The 22,858-nt window shown below is 42.6% G+C and overlaps 1 protein-coding gene across 3 annotated transcripts in view; it reads left to right on the top strand.

The window, feature by feature from the left end:
- The window catches only part of RRAGC (Ras related GTP binding C), a 55,361-nt gene that overhangs the window by 12,561 nt on the left and 19,942 nt on the right, over positions 1 to 22,858 (top strand). The window contains exons 6-8 of one of the 3 annotated variants that reach the window (XM_020983602.2): positions 2,702 to 2,850; positions 3,996 to 4,106; positions 7,070 to 7,158. In XM_020983602.2, coding sequence (XP_020839261.1) covers positions 2,702 to 2,850; positions 3,996 to 4,099 — 253 coding nt within the window. In that variant the 3' untranslated portion in view covers positions 4,100 to 4,106; positions 7,070 to 7,158. Of the gene's footprint in view, positions 1 to 2,701; positions 2,851 to 3,995; positions 4,107 to 7,069; positions 8,703 to 22,858 lie in introns of those variants that run through there. The other 2 variants (XM_020983601.2, XM_078145464.1) reach the window with 2 other exon arrangements.

Here is a 22,858-nt window from a genome sequence, read left to right as displayed (position 1 = left end):
TTTGGGGAAGTGCCAAAAGGTGTTTACGTTTAAATATTTTGAGATCAAGCAACCCCCCCCCCCCATTTCTTTTCTCTAGAGATCAGGACAGGTTATTGTGAAAGTGATGGTTGAAGTCTATGCAAGCACATTGTATTTTTACTTTTCTGATGAATTTATGCTTATGAACCATCATAGGATTCAAAGTTCCCTAAATCTTGTATTTCAGAGATACTTGAAGTATGTATACCACATTTTTACTCATCTGAGTATGTAAAGTACCTGCTAGGGTTCTCTTTATTCCCATTTTTTTCTTCACACTTTTTTTTTTGGGGGGGGGGCTAGGCAGTAGGGTTAAGTGGCTTGCCCAGGGTCACACAGCTAGTAAGTGTCAAGTGTCTGAGGCCAGATTTGAACTCAGGGCCTCCTGACTCCATGGCCGGTGCTCTATCCACTGTGTCACCTAGCTGCCCTTTTTCTTCACTTTCCATCAACATTTATCCCAAGTCCAAATAAATTGTTGTTGTTCAGTTGTTTCAGTCATGCCCAACTCTTTGTGATCACTTTGGGGTTTTCTTGGCAAAGTCATGTATAATGGTTTGCCATTTCCTTCTCCAGCTGATTTTACAGATGAGAAAACTGAGGCAAACAGGGCAAAGTGACTTCCCCAGGGTGATACAGATAGTAAGTGTCTGAGGCCAGATTTGAATTCAGGTAGTCTTTTTGAGTCTTCCACAGGCCCTGGGGGGGCTTTGTGCATTATGGCGCCATCTAGCTGTCCCCAAAAACAACACAAATAAATTGTATTAGAAGGTTAAAGTTGAGGTAACTAAAATTGCCAGTTGTGCACATGAGTCTCTGGAATATTGTGGCCAGAACCTTTTCATTTTCATTGGCTATACAAGATGACAATAGGAAAAAATATCCTGGCCCAGTATAGTTGTTATATTCCCCTTATGACATTTTGAGCTCACTTTGTAACTTGAGGTTTGTAGTTCTAGCATCTAAGAGGTGATTTCTGTTTATTGAATTTAGAGTATGTTGTCACAAAATGGTGATGCCTCACTTATGGTCACACAGTCTGATAAGTAAAACTTTTTCTTGAGATTCAGATAAGCACGTATTTCTTCCTTTAAAAAAAACAGTAACACTTTGTATTAAGCTGCCTAAACTTTAATAAACAACAAATACCATACTTAAAAGATGTTTACTAGTAAGCCTTTTAAAGAAAGAAACACCTTAGGTGCAAATCAGTACAATTCTCACTAAACTTGAGTGGTTCTCAAATAGAACTTAATTTCATCTGGTCCATGGCTTCAGGACTTACAGTGAGTTTGGGATCAGAAACTTGTAACTTTTCATGACTTCTTTCTGTGGGTGCTTCATCTGATGTGATCACTTCTCTTTATGCCTTCTTTCAGAGTCTGTTGATAAAATCATAATATATAATGCTCAACTCCCTTTTCTTCTGTTCCATGAATAGAAGCAAGAAGAGAACACTATGTGTTATATCAGGGCTGAAAACATAAAATAGATTCTTGCTAATTTCCCTGTCTCCAGAAGACAATTTTCTACTTTATGATTTGAGAAAAATGAAGGTTTCCCTTTCTTCTCCCTTTTCCTCTGGTGGTAGCTGGATATGGGGTGGCTAGGTGATGCAGTGGATAGAGTGCCAGGCCTAGAGTCAGGAAGCCCTGAGTTCAAATGCAGCCACAGACACTTACTAGCTGTGTGACCCAGGGGAAGACACTTAACCCTGTTTGCCTCAGTTTCTTTATCCGTAAAACAAGCTGGAGAAGGAAATGGAAAACCACTTGAGTATCTTGGCCAAGAAAACCCCAAATGGGGTCATGAAGAGTTGGATGTGACTGAAAAAATGGCTAAATAACAGCTGGATATAGTTTAGAAGTTACATATGTCATTCTTTAGTGAAAGGTTAGAGACTTCTAGCTTTTGTATTTTTCCTCAGTTATTGAGAGTTTTAGAAATCATTTGCAGAGCCTGTATCACCTACCATAGAATAATTTTAGATGACACATTTTAAGTGAGGCATTTTTTTAAACATTTAATGTTCTTCATCTCATATTTGGGATACTCTAATGTGGTATGAGGAAAAAAAAAGGTATTTATCCTTGAACATAGAATTTCTCTCAAGGGAGTGTGTTTTCTCACAGGGTTTCAGATCCCAGCAGTGATCTGAAAGAAATGGGAAGGAAAGGGTGAGCATCTGACACAAATGTGTAGGAATAGATTTAAGGCAGATGGGAGCATGGACCTCTTTGGTGACTTGTTTCAAGGGCCACAAACATTGCGACCATCCTCCACAAACCGATGTATAGCCTAGAAATGATAAGATTTGTGGAGTCTTTTGTGATCATACCTTTGTGAATCTCATGCTAGATTAAAACCTTTTCTATGTCTATGTCTACTAAAATAAAAACCCACTGAATAGCCTTACGTAACCAGTTCTGATATGGGAAAATGTGACATTGGTAAAGTGCTTTGGGAAATGAGATACTATGTAGAGTAAACTCAATATTTCTCCTTTTAGTATTCATTTTTGTTGAAAGCCATTAAGGGCATTGGGATGAAGCATTTGTCATATTGTATATTTCTGTGCAGGATAATGGTGATTTGCAGTTTAGCTGTGTATTGTAGGTGAAGGTTGGGTATTGGAAATCTGATTGGGAACGTGTGACCAAAAGTTCTTTCTTTTAAATAGGTTAAAGGAAGATGGCAGTGGAAGTGCATATGATAAAGAATCTATGGCAATTATCAAACTAAATAACACAACTGTCCTTTATTTAAAGGAAGTGACAAAATTTTTGGCATTGGTCTGCATTCTTAGGGAAGAAAGCTTTGAACGTAAAGGTAATGGCGACTTTTAAAAGCTTTATTTGTGTAAAGTCCTTTGTTTTACTTTATTTTCCTTTGACTACCACAGAAAATAATAATGAGATGTTATGGGCTTATTATGAAAAATGAGTAATCCCTAAATGAATAAACAAATGAATAAAAAAAGCATTTCTTAAACTGTGTGCAAAGCCTTGTGCTAAACACTAGGGGTACAACTACAGAAGAGAACATTTCTGTTCTCTGAGAAAGAGTTGTATTTTAATGGAGGAAGCAATACATAATTGGGAGTGGTGGCCACGCAGGGTTTGGAAAGTTGTGGGAATGGTGAAGAAAGCCGTAAGTGAGTAGATTGACACATCATTTTCAGGAGCAGTGACTGAGTTGATTCGATTTGATTATGGTTTCTGAAATAGAAGGGGGAGGTCGGGGTAGGGATAGGGGTGAAAGTGGAGTGATGTGTATGTGGGATGTCAGGGTGAGCAGTGGGAAGAATGGGAGTGATTTAACTTTGGATTTTATCATATTTCTTCCCACCCCTCCAACTAAATTTAAAAATTTAAAAATTATTTTAATCAAATTAATTGACAAAGTGAGTCAGTGTTAGTTCAACACATAGACTAGGTTGGAGTAAGGGAAAGATGGGAAGTGACCCAAATAAGGTAGGTGCCAAATATCAGGACCATAAAAAACACATATTAAATGCTTAGCATCATCAGTCCATAGAGTAGATCTGGTCAGCCAAATGCAAATAGTTGAAGTTGCCTGTCTTCTTCTCTTGCTGGAGGAGTTCCCAATAATCACACTCTAAAAAACGCAATCCAAACCTCGGGATTGAATGGAGCCTTAGGGGACAATCCAGCCCGTGCTAGATTCTCCTCTATACCCTGTCTGCTAATTATGTAGTCTCTGCCTTGGTATAACAGTGAGAGGGAACTCACTTCTTAACAAGTGAACAAGGAAGCCTGTTCCATTACTGAAAAGTCATCCTCACTGAGCCAGAGTCATTTCTGTAATTTCTGTCTATGGTCCGGGTTCTGCTCTCTTCTGTAGGATAGCCCTTCAGGTCCCCAGTCCTTTTTTTAGTAGCTCAAATGGTCCATAGTTCTCGGTTCTGCATGTTCCCTGTCTCCTTCTCATCCTGGTCACTTTGTTCTGGACAGGTTTCCGGTTGTCAATATCCCTCTGTACTCAGCCCCTCTCAATTCATTGCAGAAGTGGGAGACTATGGATGTGGAATTGTGCATATGCCCAAAGACAGAGTTGATGTGTTGGTTAGTTTTACTGAATTAATTTTTCCGTTTTATCTCTGCTACAAAGAAAGCCTGGGTGAATTGGGGGATGGAGGAGGGATATAGTAAGAAATGATTGTAATGTAAAAATAAGAGGTATCAGTAACAATAAAATCAAATAAAAAAAAAACCATACTCAGAACTGAACACAATATTCTGGCTATGATCTGACCAGCATATATAATACAGTTGAACTATTACCCTCCAAGCTGTGGATGTTATTAGCTTTTTTAGCAATGACTATTACATAATACTGAGCTTATGATCAAACTATGAATTAGTCAATAAACATTTGTCAAATGCCTGTACTGTGTGTCAGGCACTCTGTTAGGTACTGGGGATACAGAATCAAAAATGAAGCAGCTCCTGCCCTCAAGAAGCTTACATTTGATTGAGGGAGATGTGTACATAAATAATAGATGCAAAGTAGACGCAAAGGTATATCTGTTGGAGGAGGGCACTAGCAGCTTTAGGGGGCTTCATGTAGAAGATGTTGCTTGAGCGTTGTTTGGAACACGACAAGGTACTTGTTAGAAGTAGATGTGAGGTGGGAGTACATTCCAGGCATGGAGGATAGATAACCAGTGGAAAGGCATGGGAATGCATAGAACTCTTTTTGGACCTGCTGCTAGCCTATGGCTTTTCCCATCCTCTTCTGGGGCAGTTGGTTTCCTGTAGTGTTTTACATTTGTTCCTGTTAATTTTCTTCATCTCACAGTAATTTTAAGCCATCCATACAACTACTCATGTTCTTTTTCAGCCATACCTGGTAACAAAGAATTTTTTTTAATGAAAAAAGTGGTTCACAAAAACCAATCAGCAAATAGTAACATTAACTACTAACACTTCTGTGGTGCTTACTTGTTATGGGCCAGCACTGTGTTAAGTACTTTACAATTATTATCTCATTTGATCCTGGCATGGTTCTGTCCACAGTTCTGTTATGTTTATTTGGGAATGTGAATATAGAACTGGAGTTGTGGTGTAGGATTTGGGGATCAGAGAGTAGACGTCTTGTTGACTGTCATTACATCTGCCTCGCCAGTGATGGAAATGAGAGAAGTGGTATGGAGGGGTTTTGCTGTAGACTAGCAGAGGTTCCCACTATAGGGATGTAGTGGGGTCACGTGAGCTAACTCTCCATAGCACAATAAGATTTCGACATTGTTTTCCTCCTGAGACCTTGGGGAGGTAGGGAGTGCAAATGTTGTTATTCCCATTTTCTAGAGAGGTCCAGAGAGAAGTGATTTCATAGAATCAGAATTGGGACAGCGGAGACTTCTAATCCAATCTGCAATTGAACAAAAATCCCCTTTATAACATATCAGCAAGAGGTCATCCAGCCTTTGCTTGACGATCAGTGCTGAGGAACCTATTGTCATCTGAGCAAGCCTGGTGCACTTTGGGTTAGCTCTTCTGGTTAGAAGTTTTTCCTCATTCCCAGCCCAAATTTTCCTCTTTGCAGCTTTTAAGTATTTTTCCTAGTTCTGCCCTCCAGGTCCAAGAAGAAAAGAGTCTGATCCCTCTTCCCAGTGATAGATGGGCCTTTAAATCCTTGAAGGCAGCTGTCATATCCTTCTTATTTCCTCTCAAGTTCCGCATCGCCAGTCCCGTGATCTCTGTGACTCGATAGTGGAAGGATTTGGAGAATTGCTGTGCCCACAAAAATGCATTATATTTCAGCCAATCTGGTGACTGTCTTTTTTATTTAACTGTTATTCTTATGTTAAGCACAGCCGATTGCTAGGCCCATATTTTGCCTGAATCAAATAATTAAATAATAATAATGGTAACAATTATTTTGCCAGAGTTAAATCACTCCAAGCATCATCTAACAGGGGCTGATGTTAATGTTCTTCTATAATGCTCGCATCCAAGTTACTATCAGTGAATGATTTAAGCATAGAGTGGACTCTAGCTCATTATTACTGGGTGTCTTGGTTGACTGTAAGGGAAATCTTAGCAACATGATTTACTTCTGAAATTCCTTCTCGCTGGACGGGAAGAAGATGATTAGTATGTATGGCTGAAGTTGCATGTGTGTAATGCATAATCATGCCAGTAAGCTGCCACATTGGAGTTGGACTTTTGTGTTGCCTTTGCTGCTTGGGCATGACTTTTCTGAAAAAGTTAAGCCGTTCGAAGACAATGTTTTATGTTGAATTAAAATTTTTTTTGGATACCTCTTTTTTTTAAAAAAATCTCTGAGCCGTACCTGGTAACAAAGAATTTTTTTTTAAATCACAGCTAGTAAGTATCTTGAGGTCAGATTTGAACCACCCATAGTTGTCCAGCTCTGCAAAGAAGGGAGGAAGGTGCATTTTCTCAACTCTTCTCCAGTGCCAGACTTCTTCAAGCTTCTTTATATAATTACCCAGAATTCAGGGTGTTTTTGTTTTTGGCTTTTTTGTCTTTCTACTTAGACTGCTGTAGTTATTGTGTATATTGTTTTTTTCTGGGTCTGCTTACTTTCTGTCAGTTCATAAAGAATTTTTATTGGGAAAATGTACTGACATTTTCAGTGTTCTCCAGTGCTACTGAGCTTTATGCTTAGCATCCAAGTGCTGTCAAGTCTGGAAGAGGGTTTTCTAGTTGTTCACTGTTTGATAAAAATAGCTCGCTTTTCTAAAGCTGCAAACAGCAGAATCCCTGTTTTGTTGAGCCTGTGATTTGCCTGAGGGAGTAACAGCTAGCTGAGTAGTGGGGCCCATGTGATTGAGAAGCTGACTGTCTTCTGTGCGTCTGGTGTACTTTATCTTACTCTGTTTTTAAAATAGTGACCCCTGGCACATTTCTGAAATAGTAGACAAAAGTACCTTTGGGAATTTTTCTTTTGGGTGTGTGTGCTTTTATTCATCTTGCTGCTTCCCCCCTTCCAGACAGAAGTTTTAGCAAGCCCTTTCACAATTGGCGTTTAGGAGGAATCTTCTCTTTTCTTCTTGCAGGTTTAATAGACTACAACTTCCACTGTTTCCGCAAAGCTATTCATGAAGTTTTTGAGGTGGGCGTGACCTCTCACAGAGCCTGCAGCCATCAAGCCAACCCCTGTGCCATGAAAGCAGTGACTCACAATGGCGCACCAAGAAATGCCGTCTAGTGGGAGCATGGGCTGAGGAGCTCTTCCCCGGCCCCTTCTCCAACCTTGTGTCAGTTGCCATGTGTGACAGGACCAGCAACAGCTGGGGTTCGTGGGAATCTGGTACCAGTTCCAGTGGGTAGAGGGGTTTATTTTCTGATTTGGATAAAAGCCCCTTCAACTGGTATTGCACAACTGAAGCTACTGTGTTTCTTAAAAACAAAAACAGAAAAGCGAAAAGCAGAAAATGAAAAAAAAGAAAACACGAGGCCACTGGAGTGAACATTGGAGACTTCAGGCTTTTTGGAGTGTGTGTGTTTCCTCTTCTGAGTCCTCCCTCAGTAGTTTGAGTATATCAGACTTGGAGACAAAAGCAAGCTAAACTCCTCCTTTTGATGGAGAGTTTCGCTGATTGCCAGTTGAGTGTAATGGAAAAGACAGACTTATCCCAAGCTTCACCCAAGTTGTCATTGGATTAGTCTAAAATACCCTGCCTTGCTTGAGTGCTAACACTGCCTCTCCAATTCCGATGGTGGACGCCACACGCTGAAAACCAATCCACTAATGCACTTGCTCTCTAACTCAGAAGACATACAGTGTGACTGCATCGAAAATTTCACTATTTTTTCTTGAAGAAATGAAAGGAAATTCCAACCCGTGTCAACTGGAATGCAGGGCTCTACTCTAGGTACCCATATCTCCAAAGTATTGAGGAATTTCGCACTTGAGATTTGGGCACCAAAATGGCTTGTTTCTCTCTCCTGAATGACAGATGACCACAATTTTCACTTTCACGATCAGGATTTAATGTAACCAAGGGAATATTTTTAACTTGACTTCGTATTTCACTCTTCTGAGGAAGAAGTGTTCATCATGTCATAGAAACGTTTAGCTCACCCTTCCTTAACCTTATTCTAGCTACCCTGATAGGAGCAAAAAAATATATGTATATGTATGTATATTTTTTTTCTCGGATAATAGATGTCTGTATTTCCAGCTGCTGTTGTGCGTCAGACTGATCCAAAGGCATCAATAGCTTGTAACATGCTGGGTTCACTTTGGTCTGTTTGGGAAGGGGAGAGAGAGCACGTGGTCCCAAGCCTGTGTTTGGTTTACATACTTCGTCTCCAGTATTCTGACACCAAGTGTCAAATGTGGTACTTTTCTTTACCCACGATATTAATTCTTGATCATTTTCTTGATGGTGGTTGAAATCTTTTCAGTTGATTGAAATTTGCATATTGTTTTCCTCCAGATGCCCAATAGTTACATGTTTAAAAGCCACTGGACCACTTGAGTACATAAGTGCCACTGTTATATTAAATCTGTATATTAAGTTCTGTAAGCCTAACAGTGAGACTTGGAGTGCTTTCTGCAGACGATTCTGATTGTTGAGTATTTACATGGACCATGGTGATATCCAAAAGAAAAAATGCTTTTATATTTATAGATTCTTTCACTGAACTATATCAAATGGGTATCAATAAATGTCTTTACTCCAAGACCTGGTTTTCTAATTGCATAAGATGGAAGAAGATGGGGTGTCTGCTCACCATGTTCTCTTTGTCCAGGAACACCGTGAGCTTTGTGGCTCCTTGTTTCCTTTCCAGGTACCCTCAGACTAATGCCGTGGAGGCTCTGCACCCAGCCCTCCCAGCTCAGAGTCCGTAGACCATTGATTCCCTTGTAAATTATTCCTCTGTGTGTTAGGTTTTTGTGCTTGCTGGGTTGAGCCTCTGCCTGTTCAGACTGAGGAGTTTTCACCTAAATACATTCAAGGCTGGAAGGTTCCTTTAGTTTTGGAGTAATCCTGCTTGACACTTATTTTGGTTTCTGTTCCATGTTGTACCAGCTTCTTTCATTCACAGGGGCAGATCGCCTGTATTTCTGTGGGCAGATGATGACAGTCATTTGGCCTTGAACTTTCTCCACACCTTTTCAAGATATGCCTGTGAGGAAGGAAAGCACTGTGAAAATGAGCACAAATAGCCTCTGTTTTCTTTTCTTTTTTTTTTAAAAACCTCTTTTTCGTAACTACCTCCCCAACCTGATTTCTCTGGTACCCACGGTATTTGTTACTGACTCTGAAGTCTGCTTGTTCATTAGGGGCTAGAATTATTCCTAGGATACAGAAGCAGATAGTTTCAGGAGAAGATGTACTGCCCTTCACAGAAAGGGGCAGTCAAACCAAATTTGATGTTTAAGTGGCTCAGTTTTTAGAGGAAGTGGAGGTAACCAGTTGCCAGGGAAGTTGCGTGGGGGATTCATGTGTTAGGATTAGCTTAGATAGCCTTGAAGGTCCTTTCTAGCTCAGTGGGGCTATGATTCTATTTGACTACACAGGTGAAGCAGGCAGATAGAGAGCTGGCTTTTTAGGCTGAAGCTTGGGCTACTTTGGCAGTTTGTAGTTTTAAAACAGTGCTGGCTAGAAGGCTCCTGAGAATATGAGACATTAGAGCTGGAAGAAACCCACTTATCGTGGATCATTTAGTCCAACCTACTTATTTTACTGAAGGGGAAACGAATGTCATATAGGGGAAGTAACTTTCCCCAAGGGTTAGCCACTAGTTAGTGGCAAACATGGAATCATCTAGTGGTAGAAATTTTCTGTTCTTATTGCTGCTGTGAAATATTTAAAATTTTTTAAATCTGTAGTGTAGTGTAGGTAAAAATTAAACTTTTTAGGGGCATGGTAAAGCAGTGAGGAAGGATTTTGGTTGAAGACTGAAGGTTGTACCTGCTTGAGTATCATGAGAGATGCTTGGGAAGTATTAGGTCCAAGTGGCTAGTGAATATGCTTTAGGTGAACTTAACAAGACTGAGAGAAATAGGTGTAGGAGTGAGAATGGTCAGAACCATGGAGGGCCCTACTTGGTGTGAAGGTGGTGACTGCAAGGCCATTGCAAAATTGTCTGAAGCCCAAGAGTAGCACCTTTGGGAGCCAGATTTTGGAAATGCTTTCCTTTCACTGGAGAAGAGGGACTTGGGTAAGATCTAAAACGGCTGGGTTACCTGCCTAGTAGAGGTTTGATCCAGCCTAAAGCCAGAGGAGAGGGGCAGGGGTTTTTGTCCATGGAGAGTAGTCTAGGAAGTCAGTTCTGGAAGGGTCTGAGATTCACAGGACCTAGCAACAGTATCAACTCAATTTTAGGCCTTGACTAAGAGTCTGAGAGCTTGGTCTGATAGCTCAACCTGACTGAGGTGAGAGAAGGGAGCACTCCAAGGCCAGTGAAGGCTAGCTGAAACCCAAGTTGGCATAAGAAAGCTCTTCCCAGCTTGAGTCTCAGAGAAAGACTAGAAACAGTGAGAGGGCTTAAGCCCATGCTGTTGCCAAGAAGACTGGAGGGGAGTGACAGCACATCAATAAAGATAAGGGACTTTCTGTGCTCAAGAAGAGGGAAACTACTGGAGGGAGCAGAGTATTGGACTGTTCTGTAACACCCTGATGTTTGTTTATCTGTAAAATTGGTGTAGGAGAGCCCTGCTACCTCCCAGGGAGTTTGGCCAATAATTAATATAAATCCTTTTTTTTTTTCCCACTAAGGTACTTTGGACAGATTACATTATGTCTGCCTTCCATTTAAATTACACCACAGCTCCAAAGGAGCAAATTTCCAGTAAGTGATGTTGGTATGGGTAGTTGGGTGATAATTTCTTGTTATTTCAATTTGCTCTGAATTTGAGCAGAGAAGTAGTTTTTTTGACAGTACTGAGTCTTGTCAATGAGGGGGAAGTGGTAGGTGCAACGTTTTTGGCTGTCAGTACAGTTCTTAACTTTCTTGCAGTTTTCGTTTATAGGCTTAGAACCTATGGAATAGAGCAGGGAACAGCCGTTTATCAATTAGCCGTCGTGAATGTAAGCAGTGCCCACTTGTGCCACTGGCAGACATAGGGTAGAGGGATCTCAAGAGAAGGAAAAGGAGAGTCTCGGGAAAAGAAAAGAGAAGAAATGTTTACCTACCTCCGGACTGGGCTTAAGGTACATCCGAAAGTGTTCTGGCCATTTGTTGGTGTTCCTTCAGTAAGGATCGAGCTAGATGCAGTGAGGTCCTCCAGCTCTACCTTCCTTCTCAGCCTCCATTTCCTTTTTAACACTGCACACATACAGACGTGGCATTGTTTGGTGAGAGGAGCATGAATATTAACAGTGATCTACAGTGTTGGACTTGGAGTCAGGAAGACCTGAGTTCATATCCCACCTCAGACACAATAAGCTACTGTTTTGACCCTGGGCAGGTCATTAATTTTTTTGAGCTTCAGTTTTTTCCTCAGTAAAATGAGAGGGTTTGTACTGTATTTCTAGTGTTATGGATCGGTACTGATAATTGCCCTTTATGTGGTTCTTCAAGGTTCACAAAGAGGTTTATATACATTATCTTGTTTGATCCTTGCAAATCATCCTCATGTTATAGGTGACGTGCCCAAGGTTATACAGGCAGTAAATAGCAGTTAGGCTTCAAACCCAGTTCCTCTGACTCCACTATACCCTGGCCCCAAGAAGGCCATGATCTGTTCTTGCTCTGCTTCTTGGATGGCAAAGGGAAACCCGGAGTGAAGTTGGAGTAACATACAGAGGTAGTCCTTTTGGACTTGGCTTTAGCCTCGGAGGCTTTTCACCACCATTGGGATGCAGGGAGATTGCCATAACCCCACAGGAGGATGCTTTTAGAAGTGAGTATACCAGGACCTGGAAATGTGGTTTTATACTAATGGAAGCTAGACAAGATCCTGAAGATCATTGAATTCCTCTCCCGTATTCTAAAAATGAGGAACCTAAATCCTGGAGGTTGTGCCTTTACCAGATTTAGGTCAGCCGTACTCAGAAGGCCTGTTTCACTTCTCTTGTGGAGAATGACTCACAGGAATGCCCTGTCACGTGAAGAAGCTGCCTTCAGGCAGCCGGTCTTCTTTCCTCCTGTCCAGGACTCAGGGTTTTGGTCAGTATCGCCTGCTTTTATTAGGTTGTGGAAGTTCTAATGAAGTTCTTCCCACTGTTTCTTGGTTTGGCAGATCTCATTCGGTGTCCTTTCCTGGAGCTTAAAGTTACCTTTTGTCCAAAAGGATTCTTGTTCTGTTACTTACTCATCAAGTAATAAGTGTTTCCTGGGTTCAGAGCACTCTGCTGGGTGTTGATGAAGAGGCAATATATTGGAGGAGAAGCAGCAGCCGTGGAGTCTGAAGAGTGGCTAGTGAAAAGAGTACCTGATCTGGACTCTGGGAACCTGGGTTTGAATCCTGGTGGTATCAGTGATCAGCTCTGTGATCTGATGAGCTCACTAAGCTTCTCTGGGCCTCAGTTTTCTCCCATGTATAGCAAAGGGGTTAGATTATCTTGAAAGTCTGTTTAATTCAATTCAACAAATATTTTATTAAACACGGTGTGCAAGGCATTATGTCAGGTGCTGATAATTCAAGCATAAAAAAAAATAAGTAGCTAGAATCTGTAGAGTAACAATAGCTAGCATTTATATGGCTCTTTAAGGTTTATAAAGTGCTTTACAAATATCTCATTTTATCCTCACAACCCTAGCAGGTATGTGCTGTTATTAATCCCCATTTTACGGATGAGGAAAATGAGGTTATACAGAAGTTATAACTTGTACAAGGTCCCATAACTACTAAGTGTCTAAGGTTGGATTCAAACTCAGGTCTTCCTAATTCCAAATAACAAGTTGTATCCACCGTGCTGCTTAGCTGCCTAAAAGAAAAGTTCATAATCCTCATCCTTAAAGAGGTTTCAAATCCCTGGGAGGGAAATAACATATATATCAATGAGTAAGAGGGAGAGAGCATTCATAGTTGGGATCAGGAAAGGATGCACAGAGGAGCTGACACCTTCTTCTCCTTGGTCCTATTCTCGATGGAGTTGGTCATAGGGTCACCTTCTCTGTTTCTTGCTCTCAGAGCATCTGGTCCAGGTCCTTACTGATATGGTAGGTCAGTGGCTCTGCTTCCATCATGTTCTGTTGAAAAAGGTTAAAAATTGGGGCAGCTAGGTGGCGCAGTAGATAGAGCACTGGCCCTGAAGTCAGGAGGACCTGAGTTCAAATCCGGCCTCAGACCCAACACTTGACACTTAACTAGCTGTGTGACCCTGGGCAAGTCACTTAACCCCAATTGCCTAAAAAAAAAAAAGCCAAAAAAGGTTAAAAATTCTGAGATCCTGACATGGAGAGCATCTTCCAAGAGTGTTAGCACAGTGCCTGGCACATAGTAGGTACTTAATAAATACTTACTGAGTTAAATTTATTGACCGTAAGCTTCTTGTGAAGAGGGTTTGCTTTATTCCTTGTATTTTGTGTCCCCAGCACAGAGTAGGTGTTAATAAATATTTGCCAGTTGGCTCCTCTAATGGGAGATGACTTGTGCAAATACTTAGAGATGGGAGATTGGATGTCAAGATTGAGGAACCTCTACAGTAATATAGTTTGGCCTGAATTTAAAAGCAGTGAAAGAGTAACATGAGATAAAGCTGAAAAGGAAGACTGGAGACAGATTGTGGAGGACCTTGAACATTAGACTGAAGGGTTTGTTATTCATCCTAGTTAATAAGGAGAAACTTAGGCTTTTGAGCAAGGGGAAGTATAACGTTCTAGTCAGAGCCAGGTCTTAAGAAGATTATGTTGGCAGCTGTGTGACTGATGGATTGGAGGTGGAGATGGACTATGAGACTATTATCTGAGATGATCATGTGAGTGGAGACAAGGAAATGGATATGAGAGATGTGGAGACAGAACTGACAGTTCAGCACACTGGTTGAGTATAGGGCATGAAGGATGGGCTGATGGTAACATTTTGGGCATGTTGAGTTTGAGGTGCCCATAGGACATTCAGATGGAGCCTCACTGGACCCAGATTGCTCCAGGGGAGAAAACGAGGCTGGTGACTTTGCACAACCCTCCCTCACTTCAGTTCGATTCACTTGAAAGTCATGGCATTACCTTCCTGATGTCATGGGCCTCTTTGAGAATGAAGGACAAACAACATTCAGGAACACCAGGTAGCTAATGTGAATCTGGGGCTCAGGAGACAAGTAAGGCCAGCTATATTGATTTGGCAGCTATTTGCTTAAAAGATGGTAATCAAACTCATGTGATCTGATGAGATCACCGAGGTAGAGAGCATAGAGTGATAAGAGAGGGGAACCTTGGAGGACACTCATGTTTAGGGAGTGGGAGATGGATAATGAACCAACCTATGGAAAATGTCTTACATCCTGGAAAGGAACTTACATCCTCACAGATAAGAACCAGGAGAGCAGCATCATGGAAGCTGAAGGCAGGAGGATGAGGTGGTCATCAGTGTTAAAAAATCAAGGAAATTGAGTATTGAGAAAAAAAAGGCCCTTGGATTTAATGGTTAAAGGATTGTTGGCGACCTTGGAGAGAGGAATTTTAGGCCAGTGGTGGAATCAGAAGCCTGATTTTAAGGGCTTGAGAAGGGAGTGGATGGCAAGAAAATAGAAGCAGCAAGAGTAGACAGTTCTTTCCAGGAGCTTTGTAGTAATGAAAAGGAGAAGAGGTGTCGGATTGCAGGTGAGATCTTGTGGTCCTACTTGTCCATATGCCCAGTTAAGTGTCAGAGTGTCAAGAGCGGTGGATGGAAGTGGCAAAGAGGCACCTATAGGCTTGATGTTCAGAAAAAACCAAAACAAAAAACTGAACTTCCTAACGATGGGAGCTATCTAAAAGTAGGATGGGCTGCCTCAAGAGGTGGTGGGTTCCTTCTCTTTGGAAGTCCAAACAGAGTCTGGACAGTCACCTGTCACACATGTTATAATGGGAAGTCCTGTGATGTATAGGTTGAACTAGATGAGTGCTGAGGCCCTTTCTAACTCTCTTGGGTCTTGTGACTTCCAAGCCTCTGCTTCTCCCACTACACCATGCTTGAAGCCTCCTCTGATGTTCCAGTTGGATGGGATCTCTCCCAACTTGCACCTTGCATATGGCACCCAGACTATATAGAATGTTAGAGTAATGGTTCTCAATCTTTTTAAGTACCAGGCACCTTTAACATAAAAAAATTCCCTGGGCCTCCTTAGGTGGCAGAAATGATCTTATTAATCAATTGATTGAGAAAATAGATGATGACAAAGTTACAACATATTCAGAAACACTTCTAAATGAGTTTGTATTTTTAATTAATCACAACATTTACATACATTTCAAGACAGTAATACGTATATGTGTGAAACTCTACAGAAGGTATGTTTGTTTATTTCTTATACTGAATCATGCTGCATATTTTGTTGGAGCTAAATAAAGATCAAAACGACAATGTTTGGCGTGCATATGGATTTACAGATCCCCTTGGAATAATGCTGTGGCCTTCCTTTTGGAAAACACTATGTCAGTCCAGTTGACATTCTATGTCCTTTCTTCGAAGGTCACACTTCTCAGCCCTTTGCAACCTGGCATCTCATTTCCTCATTCATCTGAAACTGAGTGCCCTCTCCAAAGTTACCAATGGCTGCCAAATCTGACAGCCTTTTTTAAGTCATTTTTTTTGACCTCTCTTCAGCCTTTAACACTGTTGACCACTCTCTCCTGCACACTCTGTCTTTTTTTTTTTTTTAAATTTCATGACTGCTCTCTTGTCACCTGTCTACCACTCCTCAATCTCCTTTGCTGGATCATCATCCTCGTCCCACTCTTTATGCATTTTATGTACATTTGTATACATCAGAGTTTGGTCCTGAGCCATCCACTCTCTTGGTGATCTCTTTGGCTCCCGGAGATTCAACTGTCGCTTCTATTCAGATGGCATTTCGTTGAATATGTGGGATGAGAGAGAGTTTGAGGAGTTGGAGATGATACTGAGGTGACTGGAATAATGGAGGTGCCTTTGACAGAAATAGGTTTGGTTTTTGGGGAAATATAATGGGTCCTGTTTGGGGCATGTTAAATTTGAAATAACATGGGACATCCAGTTTGAAAATGTTCAATGGTGATTGAGGACTAGAACTCAGGAGTGGGACTTGGGTTGAGACTATAGATCTGGGAGTCATCTTCAGAGAGATAATTAAACTCTTGAAAGCTAACCAAGAGGCATTGTAGTGGAAGAAGAGAAGATCTGTATCCAAGCCCAGTCTTTTTCCATAGCTCCAGATCTGCATTACCAACTACTTATTGGACATTTCGACTGATGTATCCTATAGACATCTCCAACTCAAAGTGTTCAAAACAAAACAGAACTCATTCCCTGCCTCCCCCCCCCAATCCTTTCTAACTTTCCCGTTTTAGGGATAGAAGAGTACTCCATTCCGTCTGGTTCCTTAGGTTTGCAACCATGGAGTCACCCTCCACTCTTGCCTCTCACCACTGACATGCAATTGGTTACCAAGTCTTGTTTCTACCTTTGCAAATATCTTACATCTGTCCATTTCCATTCATTTACAAAGCCCACCACTCTGTTTCTGGTCCTCATCACTTTTGGCCTGGACTATTTCAGTAGTCTTCTCAGTGGTCTCAGTCTCTAGTGTACCCTTGCTCCAGTCTATACAGATGCCAGAGCACTTGGCTAGACTCATCCTGATTTCAAATCCAGCCTCAGTCACTTAACTAGCTGTGTGATGATGCACAAGTCACTTCACCCTGTTTGCCTCATTTTCCTCATCTGTACAAGGAGCTGGAGAGGGAAAATGGCAAACCAGTCCAGTACCTTTGCCAAGACAAGCCCAAATAGGGTCATGAAGAGTCAGACATGACTGAAAAACGACATAACAACGACAAAAAGCAGTTCTGACTTGTAGCTCCCTTGCTCAAGAAGGACCAGGGACTCCCTCTTGCGTCTCGGATATCTCTTCCTCTGTTTGACTTTTAAAACCTTTAGCTATTTGGCTCCACTCTTGTCTCTCCAGACTGATCTCACATCACTCCCTTCCCCATACTCTGCATTCCAGCCAGACTGCCCTACTTGCTGCTCTCTCTTTTGTGTGGCCATTCCATCTCCTGTCTCTATGCCTGCAATGTATTATATCCTCTCCACTCCTTAGAATCCCTAGCTTTCTCCAAAGCTCAGCTCAAGTGCCATGTCCTCCAGGAAGGCTAGCTTCATCCTCCCAGTTATTGGTAACCTCTCCCTAGAAATTACTTTGCATTTAAGTTTTCTATTATGAGTTTAGTAAACAACAGCAAAAACGAATATTTCAGTATGCACAGAAAAGAATCTGGTATATGGAGCTGAACACCTGTTTCAGTTTTTTAGAAAGTGTATTTAAAATTAACCACGGTAGTAGCAAGGTGCCCTGCTTCTCTGCCTTATGAACTTCACTCTCTTTTCTTGTGTGATTTTCAGTGTTGCATTGATATTCTTTCATTTCTTCTTTTTTTCTCATCACCATCCCTCCCACCCATTTCTCCTCTCCAGTAGAAACCCTCCCTTGTAACAAATAAGTGTAGTCAAGCAAAATAAATCGACACACTGATCATTGTATTTAATTTTCTGTGTTCATTTTGTTTCCATTCCATAGACTGTAAGCTCCTTTAGAACAAGGGCTGTTTTCTATCGGGAAGCCCTTAGCACAATACCTGGCACATTAATCCACGTGAGCTTAATTAATCACTCAGTAGAGCTTAATCAATGCTTTTTAAAAGATTACAGAATTACTAAGCGCTCACTATGTGCCAGGCATGAAACTAAGTACTGAGCATACAAATATAAGCAAAAAGACAGTTTTTGCCCTCAAGGACCTTACAAAAAAAATTATTTTCAGCTCTCAATTCTCCTTTCACCTCTCCCTCCCACACTGAGAAAGCATGACAAACATTCCTTCCTTCCTTTACAGATGTATGTTCATCCAAAACAAATCCCCACATGTTCTCTCTCTCTTTGTCTGTCTCTCTGTCTCTCCACTCAGTCCCTCAGCTCTTAACTACAGGAGGTGGCCAGTATGTTTCATCATGAATTCTGGAATTGTGTTGATCAGAGTTGTACCAAATACCGTTTGAATAAAGGACTAGGAATAAAGTCCCTGCCAGCTCTGAGACTTCACTTGGCTGTGACTTTCTGCATTCTAAGGTCTCTTCTTAAGCTGAGACATTCTCAGTTCTTGGGAGCCATTCCAGCACTGACATCCTGTGGTCTCAGGTGCTAGGTCATTCTGTGTTACATGACTCTATTCTGTTGGTGGTTCAGGTGCCTTAGCCTTGCCTGTCACTAGGTGGCAGCATTGTCACGTTTAAATGTTTACTGGTGTCCTGGCACTCTTAGGATTTCTGCTGAGGTGGTAACAAATAGTTGAGCTACGTGCACCTTGAACTTGGAGCACTAGGGGAGGGCATTTATTTGCTTTTTTACTTCCCTGCAGTTTAGTTTCAGGAGCAGCATTGGTGTGAGACCATAAAATCTTTTTTGTCAACCTGGTACTTTTAAACATATACTCTTTGGGGGCTAGGATAGGATCAATCACAGATAAGGGATCAGAACTTTATCTTTTGCCAGCTCCTCTGATTTTCTGTTAAGTCAATGCCAATGAGCGTTTATTAAGTACCTGCTGTGTGCCAGACACTGTGCTAAGCACTGGGCTGAGTGACCTTGGGCAAGTCCTATCCCTTTTTTGGACCCCTGTGGGGGAAGGGGGAAGGAGAGGGAGGAGAGGGAGAGGGAGAGGGAGAGAAACAGAGTCGATTAGATCATGTCTAAGTTCCTTAAATTACTGCCCAGAGCTCTCAACCCCTCCTGTCCTTGCTTCACCCTGGTAGGTTCAAGGGGAAGAGCACAGCATGGAGGGGTTTGATAGTGAATTATCCATCACTAAAGATCTTCAAACAGAGGCTAGAAGACCTGATTTGATAGTAGGAAATGCTTTTATTTTTGTCTCGATCAGCCTGTTACAGTCCTGGCTCCGAGATCTCCATGGCTCAAACTCCTGGTCCCTTGGTGATTACCTCTGGCACCTGAAATTGAGGAGGACAAACAACACAGAACAGAAATCAACACTCTTGGGCCTATTTCTTGGAACTTGTGTGAAAGAGAGGGAGCAGGGGAAAGAAAGTCCTTCCTTTCTCACTGGTTCAGTTCGTTGCACAGGTGCTGTAGGTGAACTGAGATCACCTTCTGACCCCGGCAGTTAGGAGTGGCTGAGAAGAGAACCACTGGTTCAGTGTGGCCAGTTTGAAAACATGTGGGCAGCCAAACAAAGGAGGCTATCCCCACCCACATGGTAGGGGACGTGTTGGGATCCAAGGGAGGCAAACGGCATGCTCCAAAGCCCTCTCACATGGCCTCCCTGTTATTGGAACTGGGCATGCTTTGGACATGGCTGGGGTCACATAGCGCTGTAAGGTGTGCAAAGCACTTAATATGTGTCATCTCATGTGATCTTCACAACAACCTGGAGAGGTGCCTCCTTTCTTTCCTCCTCCCCTCCTTCCTCCCTTCCTCCCACCTCCTCTCCCTCTTTTCCTTCCTTTCTTCCTTCCTTCCATTCTTCCTCCTTTCCTCCCTCCCTTCCTCTCTCCTTCCCTTCACCCCTTTCTCCTTCCTTCCTCTCCCTCCCTCCCATCCCTCCCTTCTTCCCTCCTTCCTCTCCCTCCCTCCCACCTCCTCTCCCTCTTTTCCTTCCTTTCTTCCTCCTTTCCTCCCTCCCTTCCTCTCTCCTTCCCTTCACTGCTTTCTCCTTCCTTCCTCTCCCTCCCTCCCATCCCTCCCTTCTTCCCTCCTTCCTCTCCCTTCCTCCCACCTCCTCTCCCTCTTTTCCTTCCTTTCTTCCTTCCTTCCATTCTTCCTCCTTTCCTCCCTCCCTTCCTCTCTCCTTCCCTTCACCGCTTTCTCCTTCCTTCCTCTCCCTCCCTCCCATCCCTCCCTTCTTCCCTCCTTCCTCTCCCTTCCTCCCACCTCCTCTCCCTCTTTTCCTTCCTTTCTTCCTTCCTTCCATTCTTCCTCCTTTCCTCCCTCCCTTCCTCTCTACTTCCCTTCACTGCTTTCTCCTTCCTTCCTCTCCCTCCCTCCCATCCCTCCCTTCTTCCCTCCTTCCTCTCCCTCCCACCTCCTCTCCCTCTTTTCCTTTCTTTCTTCCTTCCTTCCATTCTTCCTCCTTTCCTCCCTCCCTTCTTCCCTCCTTCCTCTCCCTCCCTCTCTCTTTCCTCTCCCTCCCTCTCTTCCTCCCTCTTTCCCTCCCCTCTTCCTTCCTTCACACCCTTTTGTGAAACTATGGCTCAGAGATGTAGAGTGCCTTGCCCAGTATCATACAACAAGAAAATGGCAGAGCCGCTGGCTTGAGTCCAGAACTCCCAACTCTTAAGTCCAGCGTTCGTTCCATTACACCACACTCTACAACCCTCTGATTCTCTGACACCCATTTGCCTTCCCAGTGATCTTGTTTTTCTTTATTCTATCTCAGCTCCTCGAGTTCTTCACAATTCCTACCTCGGGTTTTATTGTGCAAACATGAATGCTAATGAGCCTCCTGTAAGATATAGGTCCATCACTTCTTCTTCAAGTATGCTTGAGAGAAAATAGCTATGGAAGATGACATGGAAAGTGACTGAATGTTCCAGGGAAGGGAGAACAAGTTTAATTTTTTCGCTCCTCCAAGTGCCCAGTAGTGCTAATGTGCTATCTCCTAAGTGTCATAGCTACCATTTTGAGAGTCTTAAGCCTGAAAATAATACACACAAAACCTCAACATCTCTCGTGTTAAGTGCAGACGGGTGAACAAGTATTTGAAATAGATAATTTGTTTGGTATGAACACAGCCGTAACCTTCAGAGCTGATGGACTGAATAGCCTGTCCTATGAGATGAGCTACCTCCGGGGCTCATTGTAAGGGTCAAATGAGAGAATGTTGGTAAGTTCTTAGCACAGTGCCCGGTACAGAGTAGGTACTACAGAAATGCAAGCTGCTATTATTATTGTTATTGTTGTTGTTAGTTTGAAGTCTTTGTTTTTTTTTAAGGCAGTTGGGGTTAAGTGACTTGCCCAGGGTCACACAGTTAGTATTAAGTGTTTAGTCTGAGGCCGGATTTGAACTCAGGTCCTCCTGACTTCAGGGCCAGTGCTGTATCCACTGCGCCACCTAGCTGCCCCTTGAAGTCTTTGGATGCTGAAACAGGGAACCCCTCATCCCTGCTCTCCCCTACCTCACAGCCAACTATTCAAATACTCCCTACCTTAGTTATTTCAGACGAGTCCCACGGTGTTCCATAGCCGGAGTCCCCCATTTCTACAAGGAAAGGAGGGAGGTGCATTTTTTTTCTTGTCTTCTTTGGGGCCAAGTTTGATGATTACAACCACACAGTGTTGACAGAATCATAGATTTAGAGCTAGAAGGGATCGTAGAGGCTGTCTGGTCCAATCCCCTTATTTTACAGCTGGGGAAACTGAGGCACAGGGTGGCTAAGTGAGCTGCCCAAGGTCACACAGATACAGCTGTCAGGAGCAGGGCATTGTGGTTCCTTTTTTTTTTTTTGGTCATTTTTTCCCCCATTTACATGGTTTCAGTCATTATGTTTATTGTTTTCCTGGTTCTTTGTACTTCTGAGTCCTAGAGTAGGGGAGAAGTGATTTGCTCAGGGCTACACCAGAACTAGACCTGGGCCTGAGGACTTGGTCTTTAGAGAAAGACAGAGGGCTGAAGCCAGGTTTTAGGGGTGTCAGTTTGGCAGCTGTGTAGAGTATGGACTAGGGAGGTGAGAAGTTGGGTGCGATGAGGATCTTATTAATTAAGAGGGGATGAAGCCATGTGACCATTCCCCAGAGAGAAGGGGATGAGTATGGTTTGGGAGTTGAATGTGATGTAATGGGAGTTGGAAAGACTTGGTAATGTTTGGATTATTCATTTTCTCTTTTCTTTTTAGTTTTTGGAGGCAGTTGGGGTTAAATGACTTGCCTAGGGTCACAGAGCTATTAAGTCTCTGAGGTTGGATTTGAACTCAGGTCCTCCTGACTCCAGGGCTGGTACTCTATGCATATTCATTTTCTTTTATGTCTCTCTCATGCCATTGGTCCCTTCTCCCTCTGGCTTTCTACCCTTCAAAGCTATAGTGTTCCCATGAGCCCCTTCCCTGCATCCTACCTCCTGGGGGTCCTTGGTTGCCCTCAGGAACACTGGACTGTAAGGCAGAAATCCTCTGTCACTAGCTGACTGAGTAACCTTGAGAGATGGCATTTCTTTCTCTAGGCCTTTCTTTCCCGATCTGCAGAATGAAGGGGTCAGACTCAGTCTGTAACAGCGACATTCTGGAATTGAAAAAAGAGAAAACTTTCCCAGAAATGAGAAAGTAACAACTTGTTGCATTTCCACATCAAACAAAGGCTGATTAAGCAATAGCTGGTCATGATGATTTGGGAGTGGGGCGGGACCCACTTCCTTTCTTATCCCACCTCGTTCCACCTTGTTCCACTGCTCCAGCCAATTCCAAAGGTTCCTTTTACCTCTGATGTTCTAGAGAACTATCTCGTGTTCTTCAATTTTTCACTCAAAAAACATTTATTAAACACCTTCCCTGAAGGATTGTTGATTGTTGATAATGATAGCAGCTAGCATTTATTTTTCCAAGTGCTCTACAAATGTTACCTTATTGATCCTCACAACAACCCTGGGAGGTAGGCACTACCATTGCCCCCATTTTACAGTTGAGAGAGCCAAGGCAGGCCGTGTGACCTGGGGCAAGTTTCTTGGTGGTTGGCATATCGTATTTGCCGTCTACAGCCTCTC

The sequence above is a fragment of the Phascolarctos cinereus genome, unplaced genomic scaffold (genome assembly GCF_003287225.1).
Source record: "Phascolarctos cinereus isolate Bilbo 61053 unplaced genomic scaffold, phaCin_HiC Scaffold_726;HRSCAF=1367, whole genome shotgun sequence".
NCBI classification, from domain to species: Eukaryota; Metazoa; Chordata; class Mammalia; order Diprotodontia; family Phascolarctidae; genus Phascolarctos; species Phascolarctos cinereus.
This window is presented reverse-complemented; position numbering and strand designations above follow the sequence as displayed.